This window comes from Pan troglodytes, chromosome 4, assembly GCF_028858775.2.
Source record: "Pan troglodytes isolate AG18354 chromosome 4, NHGRI_mPanTro3-v2.0_pri, whole genome shotgun sequence".
Classification (NCBI taxonomy): domain Eukaryota; kingdom Metazoa; phylum Chordata; class Mammalia; order Primates; family Hominidae; genus Pan; species Pan troglodytes.
The window spans coordinates 130,819,893-130,835,229 of NC_072402.2; the positions used below are offsets into that span (position 1 = coordinate 130,819,893).

The window sequence follows — 15,337 nt, forward strand, 5'->3', positions numbered from 1 at the left end:
AGTGGGCTTTTTAGCATGATTTTAGGGAATGACTTCTGGAAGAGCAGGCAAAGGAATCACAGTTTTTTTTTTTTTTTTTTGAGATGGACTCTCGCCTTGTCACCCAGGCTGGCGGGCAATGGTGTGATCTTGGCTCACTGCCACCTCTGCCTCCTGGGTTCAAGCGATTCTCCTGCCTCAGCCTACCAAGTAGCTGGGATTATAGGCACGTGCCACCATGCCTGGGTAGTTTTTTGCATCTTTAGTAGAGACGGGGTTTCACTGTGTTGGCCACATTGGTCTCGAACTCCTGACCTTGTGATTCGCCTGCCTCAGCCTCCCAAAGTGCTGGGATTACAGGCGTGAGCCACCGCGCCTGGTAGGAATCACAGTTTTAAGTCACTAGCGGATAGATGGACATACTCTTGGAGATAGGATTTAATTTAGAAAGAGATGTTCTTTTGGGGAAAAGTGAGTTTGGTCTTTATCTCTGGTACATCTAGTGGAGTCTCTGTGAAGTATGCAGTGAACTGATCACAGAAAAAGGGTAAGAGGCTGGGAGATGGATAGGGTGGACACATTTGCCTTTCTTGCACTCAGAGGTAGTAAGAGGAATCCACGAGGGGGGAGGGGGGCGTGATTGGCTTTCCAGGCAGGTGAGTTTACGGAGAGATTTGATTTTGGAGGCCAAGAATCAGGAGAACAGGCTGGAAAGCCAAGAGATGTTGAGAACCATGAGAAAAAGGTAGTCTGCTGTTGCAGTGTAGCTGATAATTTAGTTGTATTTAGAAGTGAAAAATTCTGAAAATTAAAGAATGATGACTGGGTTTTCTTAAAATATCTGTGGTAATTAAGGACAGTTTGAATGGGATAGTAAAAGATGAAGCTGAAGCACAGGAGAGAGAAAGGGGTTAAAAAGGGAGGTGAAGAAATGTGCAATACTTATTAGAAATAAGAAATAAAGAAATAGGATAGGTATTGGCAGATTTATTCATAAGCATTGCAAGAAGCAAAGGAGAAAAAGACTAGGAAGAAGATTTGGGAAACAAGTAGATGCAAGTCTAAAAGTGGTGGAATTGACCTCAGAATTAGGCAAATAGCAGGGAAGAAAGAGATAATTTAGAAAGGGCACCAGGAGGGATATTTCCCCATCTTTATCATGCAATAAAGTAAGAACTGTTCAGTTCTAAACCATAATAAATTGTGGTTGGGCTGGGGAGTCAGAAGGTGGCACGCAAGCTGAGTTAGGGCAGCAGCTAAAAGAAGAGAGCAACATGTTCTATTCTGGATTGTAATTTGGGAATATGGGCATGTAGGATGGGTTGGGATTGTTTTAGGCAGTCTTTCAATATTTAAAATTCGTAACTGTTATCACATTTGCAGACTTTTATCTGGAATAGGGCTTTATCTTGAAACTTTGTTCATTATTGTTACTTATTAAAAAAAATTTTTTTTTTTTTGAGACTATCACTGTGTCGCCTAGGCTGGAGTGCAGTGGCACGATGTAGGTTTACTGCAACGTCTGCCTCCTGGGTTCAAGCAATTCTCATGCTTCAGTCTCCCTAGTAGCTGGGATTACAGGCATGGACCATCATGCCCAGCTAATTTTTTGTGTTTTTAGTAGAGATGGGGTTTCACCATTTTGGTCACGCTGGTCTTGAACTCCTAACCTCAAGTGATTTGCCCGCCTCAGCCTCCCAAAATGCTGGGACTACAGGTGTGAGCCACTGCACTTAGCCCATCTTTTATTATTTAATTCAACCAGTATTTATTGTGCCAGGTCTTGTTCTAGGTGCTGGAGCTATGGCAGTGAACAATCAGACAAATGCATGTCCTCATATTAGATTGAATCCTAATTGTGGAGATGGATAATAAACAGTAAACACATTAAAATACACATAGTATGTCAGATAGTAAAATAGTTTCTACCAGCAGCCTCTTTATGGAGGGACAGTGTGGGTCATGGTGAGCTACACTGATTTGTCTTTGCAAAGGAACTTGTCTTAAGATTTGTTGTTTTATACTGTGGTCCTTCATCTCCAAGTATCGTGTTTGGTTGAAAGCTAAAATAGGCTATGCGTGGTGGCTCATGCCTGTAATCCCAGCACTTTGGGAGGCCGAGGCAGGAGGATTGCTTGAAGCCAGTTTTGAGACCAGCATCGGCAACAAAGCAAGAACCCTGTCTCTGCAAGAAAAAAATAAATTAGCTAGGTATGGTGACATGTGCTTTTGCTCCCTGCTACTTGGGAGGCTGAGGCAGGAGGATTGCTTAAACCCAGGAGGTTAAGTCTCCAGTGAGCTGTGATCATGCCACGGCGCTCCAGAGAGAGAGAATGACAGAGAGAGAGACCCTGCCTCCAAACTAATAATAATAATAAAAAAAGAAGCTAAAAGTGACCTTCAAGGTATTACTTCGAAAACTAGCTTTTTTTTTTCTTCAATCCCCTCTTGAGATAATGTTGCATTGATAATGGGAAGCATTGTTCATTTTAGCTTTTAGGACTAGGACATGAAGAAAGAAATATAATAAGTCTAGGCCCCTTTGTTGTTTTCTTGCAGGTGACATATATGGAGGAAGAGCGAAATTTTACCACTGAGCAAGTGACTGCCATGCTTTTGTCCAAACTGAAGGAGACAGCCGAAAGTGTTCTTAAGAAGCCTGTAGTTGACTGTGTTGTTTCGGTGAGTTTGATCCCTATACATTATTGGGAATTTGCATGAAGAAGCGGAGAGAAGAAAGCTGCTAATTTCAAGTAAAGTTGTTTTTTTGTCTCAGGTTGTAATGGTTATTTAAAATGTTTGTCAGGCCGGGTGCGGTGGCTCACGCCTGTAATCCCAGCACTTTGAGAGGCCAAGGTGGGTGGATCACCTGAGATCAGGAGTTCGAGACCAGCCTGGCCAACATGGTGAAACCCCGTCTCTACTAAAAATACAAAAATTAGTTGGGCGTGGTGATGGGCACCTGTAATCCCAGCTACTCGGGAGGCTGAGGCAGGAGAATCACTTCAACCCGGGAGGCTGAGGTTGCGGTGAGCCGAGATCATGCCATTGCACTTCGGCCTGGGTGACAAGAGCAAAACTCTGTTTCAAAGAAAAAAAAAATTTATGAAACTAGTCTTCATTTTCTTACTCTCTTCTGCTGCTTAGCTTTTGCTCAGGCCTCCTTTGTTATTCTGCCTATTTAAATCTCTTCTGTTTTTCAAGGTGCATTCATCTCAGCCTGCCCACTTCTTCCTGTATTTTTTTCATCGCCTAGCATAGCACAGGGTAGCCACTCGTTTGTTGAATTAGTTGGATACCCCTAATTGTAAATGGCACTTGTTCTGTATTTGTATTTGCTGTTGGTATCTAGCGTTAAAGACAAAGGCAAGGGCTGGGCATGGTGGTTTAATCCCAGCACTGTGGGAGGCCAGGGCAGGAAGATTGTTTGAGACCAGCCTGGGCAACACAATGAGATCCCTGTCTTTACCAAAAAAAAAAAAAATTAGCTGGGCATGGTGGCACACACCTGTAGTCCCAGCTACTTGGGAGGCTCATTCGAGCCCAGGAGTTTGAGGCTGCAGTGAGCTGTGATCACACCACTGCATTCTAGCCTGGACAACAGACTGAGACCCTGTCTCAAAAAACTTATCCAAAAAACAAAGACATGGCAGCAGTTGACTTTATCTTTTGCATATCCCTGTTAAGATGGAAGCCTGACTACTGTAGTTTTGTGCTTTAGTTTGGTGGAATCCTTAGGGACTGTTGAAATATGTGTGGTTACATTGGCTTTGCCACCGAATCTCCTCATTCTGTAATTGTTACCTGACACTTTAGTTTCATGGCCTCTTTTGTCTTAATGTTGGTGCATTGATTGGCAAAGCAAGGACTGTTAGGTGGCTTTTTCACCCCAGAGTCTGTTGCCTGGCGGATTCCTTGGTCCTTGGTTATTGTAAAGTAGAATTGACATTTGTCAGAAAGAATTAGATTATAGTTGTGTACACCATTCTGGGGATGGGCTTTATTCTTTATAGAAGAATGAAAATTCTGTGTTCCTTTAAAAAGGTCAGATTCAGTGACCTTGATTCCCCAGTGGCTGATACACCAGATCCTGTATTTCTTAGATGTTTCCTACCTTTCCTCAGCTCTTCCATTGGTCTCCCAGATTTGTTTCCATTCCTCCATCTAGTGCCCCTAGCTTTGATCCTGCATAACACTCTGTGTGGGAGTAAAATTTATGTAAAATATTGGAATGCCTAAGTGTCTTCCAGTTTTGGGTATCAAGTTAAAAGGTGATAGTGTTGAGTCATGTTTGGGTGGGGCCTCAAGATCACACTGGAGTTTTGGTAATTTGCTTAGGAGGGTTCACGGGCCCTAGCATATAGCTATTCTCATGCTAAGATTTATTGTAGTGAAGGGATACAAAGCAAAATCAACAAAGGGAAAAGGCACATGAGGCAGAATCTGGAGGAAACCAGGCACAAGCTTCCCAGAGTCAGCCTGTGCTTAACTCCAGCAACAGGTTGTAACAATACGGGTGAAATGTCCTCTACCACAGGAGTTCTGCCTAGCCTGGTCCAGGGTTTTTTTTGTTTTTTTTGTTTTTTTTGGAGACTGAGTTTCGCTCTTGTTTCCCAGCTGGGAGTGCAGTAGCATGATCTTGGCTCACTGCAGCTTCCACCTCCCAGGTTCAAGCCTCAGCCTTTAGAGTAGCTGGGATTACAGGCATGTGCCACCACACCCAGCTAGTGGTTTTTTTTTTTTTTTTTTTGTATTTTTTGTAGAGATGGGGTTTCACCATGTTGGCCGGGCTGGTCTCAAACTCCTGACATCAGGTGATCCACCCACCACGGCCCCCCAAAGTGCTGGGATTACAGGCGTGAGCCACCACGCCTGGCTAGTCCATGGTTTTCATCAGGGGTCAGTCACATTGGTACCCTATACCTAGCATGAACCAAAATTCCAACTCCCAGAAGGAAAGCCGGTAGTCAGCACAAGCTGCATGTTTATATAAACAGTTTAGGTACAGTGAACCACTCTTAATCATTTAGGGAAATTTTTTCTATTGATTTAGTGAACTGTTTGCAAATCAAGGTCCTAGATGCCAGGCAAGGACCAACATGCAAGCAGGCGTTTTCTAAGGATAGCAGTTTCTGGCCTTTATATTAACTCTTCTCTGCAGTCACTACTTTAGCTGTTGGTATTTTGGTCTGCCATGTAATGAGTATATGTAAGGTAATGGTACGGCTATTTGTTTATCCTAACACTGCTTACTAAATATTCTAACTTTTCCCTACTAGTTTGAAATATTTTCTTGATCATATACAGAATAAGTTGCTGTAGGTATTTGATGGTGTTCCTGGATTTTACTAACTAAAATTAGAATCTATAATACAGTAAGCATTCTTTTTTTTTTTTTTTTGTAGGTTCCTTGTTTCTATACTGATGCAGAAAGACGATCAGTGATGGATGCAACACAGATTGCTGGTCTTAATTGCTTGCGATTAATGAATGAAACCACTGCAGGTAAGGAGGACCGTTGATTATTTTTTTGACTTGGTTAATCTTGAAGATTGTGAAATTTTAAAACCCTGGGGTTTCTTGCTCTTTATTTTGCTTTCAGCACTGCTGCTCTTGCTTACCACTGGGGTCATGGTGTTTTTGGATACTGTGTCACTTGTGAAGAATTAATCTGACCAGTGCTTTTTGTGTACCTTCATAGCATGCATTTTGGTATTTAAACACATGCTTGTTGGGGAAGGAGAACACTTAGCGTGTGGAGCAGTGCTTTGGGTTAAAGACTGGTCTTCTCTTAGACTTGTGGACTGGTAGAGTCAGAGGAATGGGACATTAAGCAGCATCTCATGGACAGAACATGTGGGGATGTTAACATAGCATAGGGGTAGAAAAGATCCAGGAAAATATATTTGGAAAATGGGGGAAATGGCTTGGAGAAAATTATGCCAAAGTCTATTGGCAACTGTAAGGAAGTCTAAGTGAATATCAGTATTTAACTCTTGGAAGATAATCTTTTTCTTGAATAAATTATACAGTGCTTATAAAGAATTTGATTTCTAAAACATAACACATGTAGTTGCATTCGTTATATATAAAACCTCTTTTTTCCTGCTTAAATGAATTTTATTTACTTAGATGTTATTTTTAATTTTTGTGTTTTTTCTTCTGTAGTTGCTCTTGCATATGGAATCTATAAGCAGGATCTTCCTGCCTTAGAAGAGAAACCAAGAAATGTAGTTTTTGTAGACATGGGCCACTCTGCTTATCAAGTTTCTGTATGTGCATTTAATAGAGGAAAACTGAAAGTAAGTATATATTTTTTTTCCAGAAGACTGTGTTAGTAGTATGGTAATTATGAAATTTTGAGAGACAATGATTTTTTCTCATCTACAATATGGGAGAAACAATGCATACCTTACAGGGTTATTCAGAGGATTTTTTTTCTTTTCTTTCTTTTTTTTCTCTTTTTTTTTTTGAGATAGAGTTTCGCTCTTGTTGCCCAGGCTGGAGTGCAATGGCGCGATCTTGGCTCACCGCAACCTCCACCTCCCAGGTTCAAGCGATTCTCCTGCCTCAGCCTCCCTAGTAGCTGGGATTACGGGCATGTGCCACCACGCCTGGCTAATTTTGTATTTTTAGTAGAGACGGGGTTTATCCATGTTGGTCAGCCTGGTCTCGAACTCCCGACCTGAGGTGATCCACCTGCCTCGGCCTCCCAAAGTGCTGGCGTTACAGGCGTGAGCCACGGCGCCCAGCAGGAGGATTTTTTAACATGTAGTTCCTTGGTGAATTTTACACTGGGGATTGAGAGGGTGGTACAGGTGCTCTGTACTCTTGCTCATGAGGTTTTGAGTGTTCTGGAAAAGGGGTTTCTTTTGGATGCCAAAACAAACTGGACTAGGAATTATAGATTTCTAGAAAGCCTAAAGTTTAAGCAGTTTTGTACACACAGAAGTATAGAAGGCAAGGAGGGGCCAGAGGGTGATCTCTGTCATAGTTGAGTTTGCTGGTTTATGCTAGTTCCACAGTAGGGTATAAAATTCTCTGTCTAGATGATTTTATCTAGAATTTGGTGAGGAACCAAGGATTTCTCAAGTGTTTGCTTTAATTATTTGAATTGTATATTAAAATTGTTGGTGCCAAGGTCTGAATTGACTGCCTTGTACCCATTGGAGATTGGTGGAGAGGGATTACCCCAAACTAAATATTTGGTAATTTTGGAGGCATTTTGAGACTTCATTTGTTATGGTCTTGTTTCTTTGAAAAATAGACGTTTCCACTTTATTTTCTGGTTTTATATTGTTTCTAGGTGGTTTTGTTTTTAAAGAAAAATAAAGCGAATCTTTTAGATAATTGGGAAATGAGAGATTTGTGATTTTGCTTTTTGACAGCTATAAATGGTGGACCAAATGTAATTCTCAGTGTTTAAACTTTAATCACTAATAGAATTTCTAAGATCTATGCTATGCTTTCATCTTTTTAAACGGAAGACTCTGGTTATAATTTATCCTGGCTTTGGATCAGAATGATGTGTATTAGTAGCCATCTGCTTCTGTTTTTCTAAATTGTCCTTCTGTGTTATCTGTCACCTGTCAGTTTTGCAATCCTTTTGATTACTTTTAAATTATAAAAATATTCATTACAAAAATCTCCCCAAATTGGAAAACATTTATGTGTAAAGACAAGTCTGGGCAACATGGTAAAACCCTGTCTCTACAAAAGTTAGCTGGGTGTGGCGGTGTGCTTGTAGTCCTAGCTACTCTGGAGGCTGAGGTGGGGGGATTGCTTGAGCCCGGAGTTTGAGAACAGCCTGGGCAACATGGCAAAACCCCGTCTCTACAAAGAAAGTACAAAAATTAGCTGGATGTAGTGATGTGTGCCTGTAGTCCTAGCTACTTGGGATGCTGGGGTGGCAGGATTGCTTGAGCCTGGATGGTCGAGGCTACAGTGAGCTGAGATCGTGCCACTGCACTCCAGCCTGGGCAACAGAGTGAGACCCTGTCTCAAAAAAAAGAAAAAAAAAATAAAGAAAAGTTACTTACAATCTTACCATTCTTAACAGCTTGATGTATTTCATTCTAATTTTCTAAGAAAACAGAATTGGAGTCACTATATTTAGCTCTGTGTCCTGTCTTTTTTTAAGTTAACATACTAAGAAAATTTCCCCCATGACGTGTAGCATTCTTTGAAGAGATTGTTTTTACTGGTTTTATTCCTTCATAAGGATGTCATCACTTATTTAGCCTAACTTCTATTACTGAATCTAATTAGATCTAGTTTGCTTCTAATCTGTTAGAGATTTGAAAACGGGTAACCCAGGCTAATTAGACTTCCAGGTTAAATAGAAACACATTGCTGTGAGCTAAGGCTTTAAGGAATCCTTTGGTAGTAAACTGCAGAGAGTTGAGCCTTTGGTATTACTCAGTTTTGTGATAGTGAGTAGACTAGAAGTATGTACATGACATGTTAGTATATTTTACCTTGGACATGTAACTGCTATTGGTTGTCAGACTGGTGTAGTGGGGAGGGCATGGACTTTGGAATTAAGGAGATTTGGCTTTGAATTCCACTTCTACCACTTAGTAGCTTTGTGAACTGCAGTTTATCTCATCTGTCTAGGTCTGTAGCATTATCTGTAAATTGGGGATTATAGTGCCTATTTTTACAGTGTGGGGTAATAAGGATTAAATGATGTATACATTGCTTTGTTTTAACCTTAATGTAACCCTCCCTCTTTTTTTTTTAGATAAACAACTTACCAGGTAAATATATATCATCTGTTTCAAAATCGATTGGTTAATTGTTAGATTAATTCTCATTTTTTCCTTAAGGTTCTGGCCACTGCATTTGACACGACATTGGGAGGTAGAAAATTTGATGAAGTGTTAGTAAATCACTTCTGTGAAGAATTTGGGAAGAAATACAAGCTAGACATTAAGTCCAAAATCCGTGCATTATTACGACTCTCTCAGGAGTGTGAGAAACTCAAGAAATTGATGAGTGCAAATGCTTCAGATCTCCCTTTGAGCATTGAATGTTTTATGAATGATGTTGATGTATCTGGAACTATGAATAGGTAAGTATATTACTATTTCGATGTTAAAGTGAAGAGTGAGTTTTCTCCACATATATTAACCTTTAATTGGCTAATTGTTAAAATCATCATGGGGGTTATATGATAATTTTGGTTCTATTTTAAAAATTAGAAGCCATTGAGGACCCTGCTTTTTATGTAAAGTTGGGTCTGGTTAATAATGTAGACTAATGTTTTTGTTCTGATTAATTGAATATTCCAACATGTTGGTAGTTCTTTACATATGCATTTGTTATACACGAGATTTCAGTTTCCAAAAAATCAGGGCAAAGGGCTGTAATGCAGAATTACATTGAATTTAATTTACCCAGTGATTAAGAAATTGTAATTTTTTTTTGAGATGGAGGTTTTTGCTGTTTTGCCCAGGCTGGAGTAAAGTGGCACAATCTCAACTCACTGCAACCTCCGCCCCCAGGTTCAAGCGATTCTCCTGCCTCAGCCTCCTGAGTAGCTGGGGTTATAGGTGCCTGCCACCACGCCCAGCTAATTTTTGTATTTTTAGTAGGGACGGTGTTTCGCCATGTTGGCCAGGCTGGTCTCAAACTCCTGACCTCAGGTGATCTACCCACCTCAGCCTCCCAAAGTATGAGGATTACAGGTGTGAGCCACTGTGCCTAGCCTGAAATTTTTCTTTTTGAAATATTCGGGTTCACTTGAGGGTGACAGCTCTTTTTGTATAGTGCTGCAAGAATTCTGGGTAATTGACATTTCGGGGTTATCCTCAGAAACACCCAGAGTGTTATTGTTGCCTGGTTCAGTTGCTTGGATGATGGGAGTAAGATGTTCTTTTGGCTGTGAACTCTACTGGTAGAATTCAGGCAAGACTGATGGTGTATTTGGAGACATGGGCCTGAGCTATCCGTAAAAAAATTGAAATGGTGTTTATTGTTGCTTTGTATCCACATTTTTAGTCACCTCTCCCCCTACTTGGAAGAGATGGCTTTCGTTTTTGTTAAGCAGCAATCTTGTGTGTGTGTATGTGTGTTCCATGAAGTCTGGAGGTAAGCCAATATGTTTAAGAAATTGTTAGTGAAATGTTATGTGTTTGTAAGAGCTAAGTAGATACTTATTAAGTAGTTTAAATTTTTTAAAAACTGAATTTGCCTGCGTGCTGTTGTTTGAAAATAGTTGTGGCCTGGTACGGTGGCTCATGCCTGTAATCCTAGCAGTTTGGGAGGCAGAGGCAGGCGGATCACGAGGTCAGGAGATTGAGACCATCCTGGCTAACATGGTGAAACCCCGTCTCTACTAAAAATACAAAAAATTAGCCGGGTGTGGTGGCGGGTGCCTGTAGTCCCAGCTGCTGGGGAGGCTGAGGCAGGAGAATGGTGTGAACCTGGGAGGTGTAGCTTGCAGTGAGCTGAGATCGCACCACTGCACTCCAGCCTGGGCGACAGTGAGACTCCGTCTCAAAAGAAAAAAAAAAAAAAGTTGTACTGTGATGGGGCATGGTGGCTCACTCCTGTAATCCCAGCACTTTGGGAGGCAGGTGGATCACTTGAGGTTAGGAGTTAGAGACCAGCCTAGCCAACGTTGTGAAACTCTTTCTCTACTAAAAATACAAAAACTAGCTGGGTGTGGTGGCAGGCGCCTGTAATCCCAGCTACTCGGGAGGCTGAGGCAGGAGAATCACTTGAACTTGGGAGACGAAGGTTGCAGTGAGCTGAGATCGTGCCACTGTACCCTAGCTTGGGCAACAAAGTGAGACACTGTCTCCAAAAAAAAAAAAAAAAAAAAAAAAAGTTGTACTGTATTTACATCATCAGAATACGTAGCTCTTATATGTTCTATATTATAGCCTTCATTTAGTGTGATTATTGTTGTTGTTATTTTTTTGAGACAGGATCTTACTCTGTCACCTAGGCTGGAGTGTAGTGGTGTGATCTTGGCTCACTGCACCCTCTGTTTCCTAGGCTCAAGTGATCCTCCTGCCTCAGTCTCCTGAGTAGCTGGGACTACAGGCACGTGCCACCATGCCTGGCTAATTTTTGTATTTTTTGTAGAGACTGGGTGTCACCATGTTGCCCAGGCTGGTCTTGAACTCCTGGACTCAAGTGATCTGCCTGCCTTAGCCTCCCAAAGTGCTGGGGTTACAGGCACGAGATACTGTGCCTGGCCCCCTTCATTTAGTCTTTAACATTCACCTTTGTTTAAATCGATGAAACCAGATTATTTGACATTATATTTCTTTTAATTAATGGTTTCTTCACTTAAAAACTTGAGGTGAAATTCAAGTATCATAAAATTAAGCATTTTAAAGTAAACAATTCACTGGAATTTAGTAAATTCACAGGGTTGTGCAATGGCCACCTCTATGTAATGGAAAAACATTTTCATCACCCCAGAATAAAACTTCATACCCAGTAGGTGATTATTTCTTGTTTGCCCTTACCTCTGGTCCCTGGTGATCAACAGCCTGTTTTCTGTTTCTGTGGATTTGTCTATTCTGGATATTTCATATAAGTGTAATCATGTAATATGCGTCTGGCTTCTTTCGTTCTGACTTCTCAGTGTAATGTTTTTGAGGTTCATCCACATTCTGTATCAGTACTTAATTTGTTTTTTTGGGCAGATATTATTTTCTTGTATGGATATACCATATTTTATTCATCCATTCGTTTGCTGATGGACATTTGGGTTTCTACTTTTTAGCTATTGTGAATAGTGCTATGGACATTTGTGAACAAGTACTTGTTTTCAGGTCTTTTGCTTATATACCTAGGAGTGGAATTGCTGGCTTATACAGCAATTCTATGTTTAACTTTTTGAGGAATCTCCAAACTATATTTCTCAGTGATTATCCCCACCAGCGCCCTACTGGGTTTCAGTTTCTCCACGTCTTTGTCAACACTTATTTTCAATTTTTTGGATTATTTTGGTAGATTACTAGTAGCTTTGTGTTAATTCATCGTTTTGATGGTTGGAAGTGCATTCTCCTGCAGATTCCTAAGGGATAGCACGTGTGAATAGTGTTCCTTAAGTTCTTGCATGTTGATGACAGTTTGCCATGTTTATACTTAAAAGTCACTTTAGCTGTATAGAACATTCTTAGCTTTTCTTTCCTTGTTGAGGATCTTAAATGCAGTAACAATCTATTTTCTTTTGGTGTATAATATTGCTGTCAAAGTGTGACAGCATAGTTTTTAGATATTTGTCACTTGTTCTTTTTGCTTAGATGCCCAAATGTTTTTGATTTTTTTTTTTCTTGAAAGTCCATTTGGGTGTGGTGGCTCACACCTGTAATCCTAGCACTTTGGGACGTCGAGGTGGGCGGATGGCTTGAGCTCAGGAGTTCGAGACCAGCCTGGGCAACATGGCAAAACCTCGTCTCTACTAAAAATACAAAAAAGTAGCTTGATGTGGTGGTGTTCGCTTGTAGTCCCGGCTACTCGGGAGGCGGAGGTGGGAGGATCACCTGAGCTTACTAAGTCGAGGCTGCAGCGAACCATGATCACACCACATTGCACTCCAGCCAGGGTGATGAGAGTGAGACCCTGTCTCAAAAAAAAACAAAAAACAAAACCAATAATTTTACTACACTATGTTTTGATGTTGGTTATTTTGCATCAGTTTTTTTCCAGGTACGCAGTGTGCCTTTTCATTATATAGTTTGACATTACAAATTTAAGTTTAATTAAAATTTCTTAAGTTTTCTTGAATTATATTTTCTAGTATTCTGTTGTAGTGCTGTGGTTTTCTCTTTTGGGAATTCCTACATAATTATGTTGGATTTTCCTTGCCTATCTTACATATATATATATATTTTTTTAGTTTGCCTTTTTTTTGTATTTGCCATTTTTGGTCCAGTCCTTCATGGCATTTTTCTTGTGTACTGTTTAGTTTTCGTTTCTGACATTTATTCTTATACTTCTAGTTCTGTTCTAGGTCTTTCTAATTCTGATTTGTTCTTTCATTTCCTGTATCACTTTTATTGAGATATAATTCACATACCATAAAACCTTACTATTTTAAAGTGTACAATTCCAGGGTTGTGCAACTGTGACCACTATTTAATTCTAGAATGTTTTTATCACCCCAAAAAGAAACCTTGTACCCATTAGCATTTACTCTCCATTTCCCTCCATACCCTAGGCAATTACCAATATGTTTTCTGTCTCTATAGATTTGCCTGTTCTTTTTTTTTTGAGACAGAGTCTCAGTAGGTCACCCAGGCTGGAGTGCAGTGGTATGATCTTGGCTTGCTTCAACCTCCACCTCCCGGGTTTAAATGATTCTCATGCCTCAGCCTCCTCAGTAGCTGGAATTACAGGTGTGGGCCACCACGCCCAGCTAATTTTCGTATTTTTAGTAGAGATGGGGTTTCGCCATGTTGGCCATGCTGGTCTTGAACTGCTGACCTCGAGTCATCCACCCGCCTCTGCCTCTCAAAGTGCAGGGATTATAAGTGTGAGTCCCTCTTTTGTTTTTGTGAAATATTTTTAAAATGTGGCTTAACTTTCTGAGATGTTTTCCCTCCCTCTTCTTTTGTTGTTTACTGTGTTGTTCTGCTTAGTTTGGATTTTTTAATCAGTAGTTTTTCTTCAGTGAGTTCTTTTTTCTTTGAAGATAACTTTAGGTAGGGCCCAGTTTGCTGTGGTTCCTGAATACCTTATTTTAGGACCTTTTATACTTGTTTTGGAGGATGCCAAACCCCTGCTGATTTCAGCTGCTGTTTTCAATTTGGCCCTCTGAGTTAGGTTATTCTGGAGTTTTCAGGTCAATTATATACCCTTTTGTTTCCTTCTGTTTATTTTGTACAGAGCTGATACTAAGCAGGAATTGTAGTTGTGGGTGGTTTGTCTCTGCCTATATGTATTTTGAGGTTTGTGGGCATATTTCATTACCTAGTTTTGTTGCAGGATTGTTTAAGCCCAGGAGATGGAGGCTGCTGTGAACCATGATTGTGCCACTGCGCTCCAGCCTGGGTGACAGAGGGAAAGCCTCTCAAAAACAAAACCAAAAAAATCTGCATCAAATTATCACATCATTCAGCAGTTGTATTTCTAGATACATATTCAAGAGAAACGGAAACACATGTCCACAGAAAAACTCATATGTGAATGTTCATTGCACTACTCATAATAGACAAAAAGTGGAAACAACCCAAATGTTCATCAACTGATGAAGTGGATAAATAAAACATGCTATGTTCATACAATGGGATATTTTTGGTACTTGAAAAAAATGTAATACAGATACATACTAAAACATGGGTGAACCTTCAAAAGTTCACGCTGCTGAAAGAAGTCACAAAAGGCCACATTTTGTATGATTCTATTTATATGAAATGCCCCGAATTGGCAAATCTATAGAGACAGAAAGTAGATTTAGTGGTTGCCTAGGGCTGTGGGAGTTGAGGAAAGTAATAGTTAAGGGTGATGAAAATATTCTTTTTTAGACTGAAAATGTTTTAAAATTGATTATGGCGATGCTTGCACAACTCTGTATATATGAAGTCACTGAATTGTATACTTTAAAAATATTTTTGTACCAAAACCTCATGCCCAAAAGTCAATAATTACATACTTTATTATTTTTTTAATTTTTAAAATTTATTTCGTTTTGAAACAAGTTCTCACGTTGTCATGCAGTCTGGAGTGCAGTGGTACTATCTCCGCTCACTGCAGCCTCACTCTGTCAGGTTCTAGAGATCCTCCCACCTCAGACCCCCAAGTAGATGGGAGTATAGGTGTTCACCGACATGTCTGGCTAATTTTTGTATTTTTTGTAGAGACAGGATTTTGCCATATTGCTCAGGCTGGTCTCAGATTCCTGAGCTCGGCCACCCTCCTCAGACTCCCAAAGTCCTAGGATTACAGGTGTGAGCCACCTCACCCGGACAGGAATTATATACTTTAAATGGGTGAATTCTATAGCATGTAAATTATATTGCAATAAAACTTTTTAAAAAGAAACTATCAAAAAACCTCTACTGTCCAGGCATGGTGGCTCACGCCTGTAATCCCAGCATTTTGGGAGGCTGAGGTGGGTGGATCACCTGAGTTCAGGAGTTTGAGACCAGCTGGCCAATATGGTGAAACCCCATCTCTACTAAAAATACAAAAATTAGCCGGGTGTAGTGGTGGGTGCCTGTAATCCCAACTACTCGGGAGGCTGAGGCAGGAGAATTGCTTGGACCCGGGAGGTGGAGGCTGCAGTGAGCCGAGATACTGCCACTGCACTCCAGCCTGGATGACAGAGCGAGACTCCATCTCAAAAAAAAAAAAAAAAAAAAAAAAATTACCCGGGCTTGGTGGCGTGCACCTG

The 15,337-nt window shown here is 40.5% G+C and overlaps 1 protein-coding gene across 1 annotated transcript in view; it reads left to right on the forward strand.

Annotated features, from left to right (window-relative positions):
- HSPA4 (heat shock protein family A (Hsp70) member 4) overlaps window positions 1-15,337 on the forward strand; it is a 52,689-nt gene that overhangs the window by 16,093 nt on the left and 21,259 nt on the right. Inside the window, exons 4-7 of the mRNA XM_517930.8 lie at window positions 2,539-2,661; window positions 5,385-5,484; window positions 6,148-6,281; window positions 8,808-9,052. Coding sequence (XP_517930.2) covers window positions 2,539-2,661; window positions 5,385-5,484; window positions 6,148-6,281; window positions 8,808-9,052 — 602 coding nt within the window. The remainder of the gene's footprint in view (window positions 1-2,538; window positions 2,662-5,384; window positions 5,485-6,147; window positions 6,282-8,807; window positions 9,053-15,337) is intronic.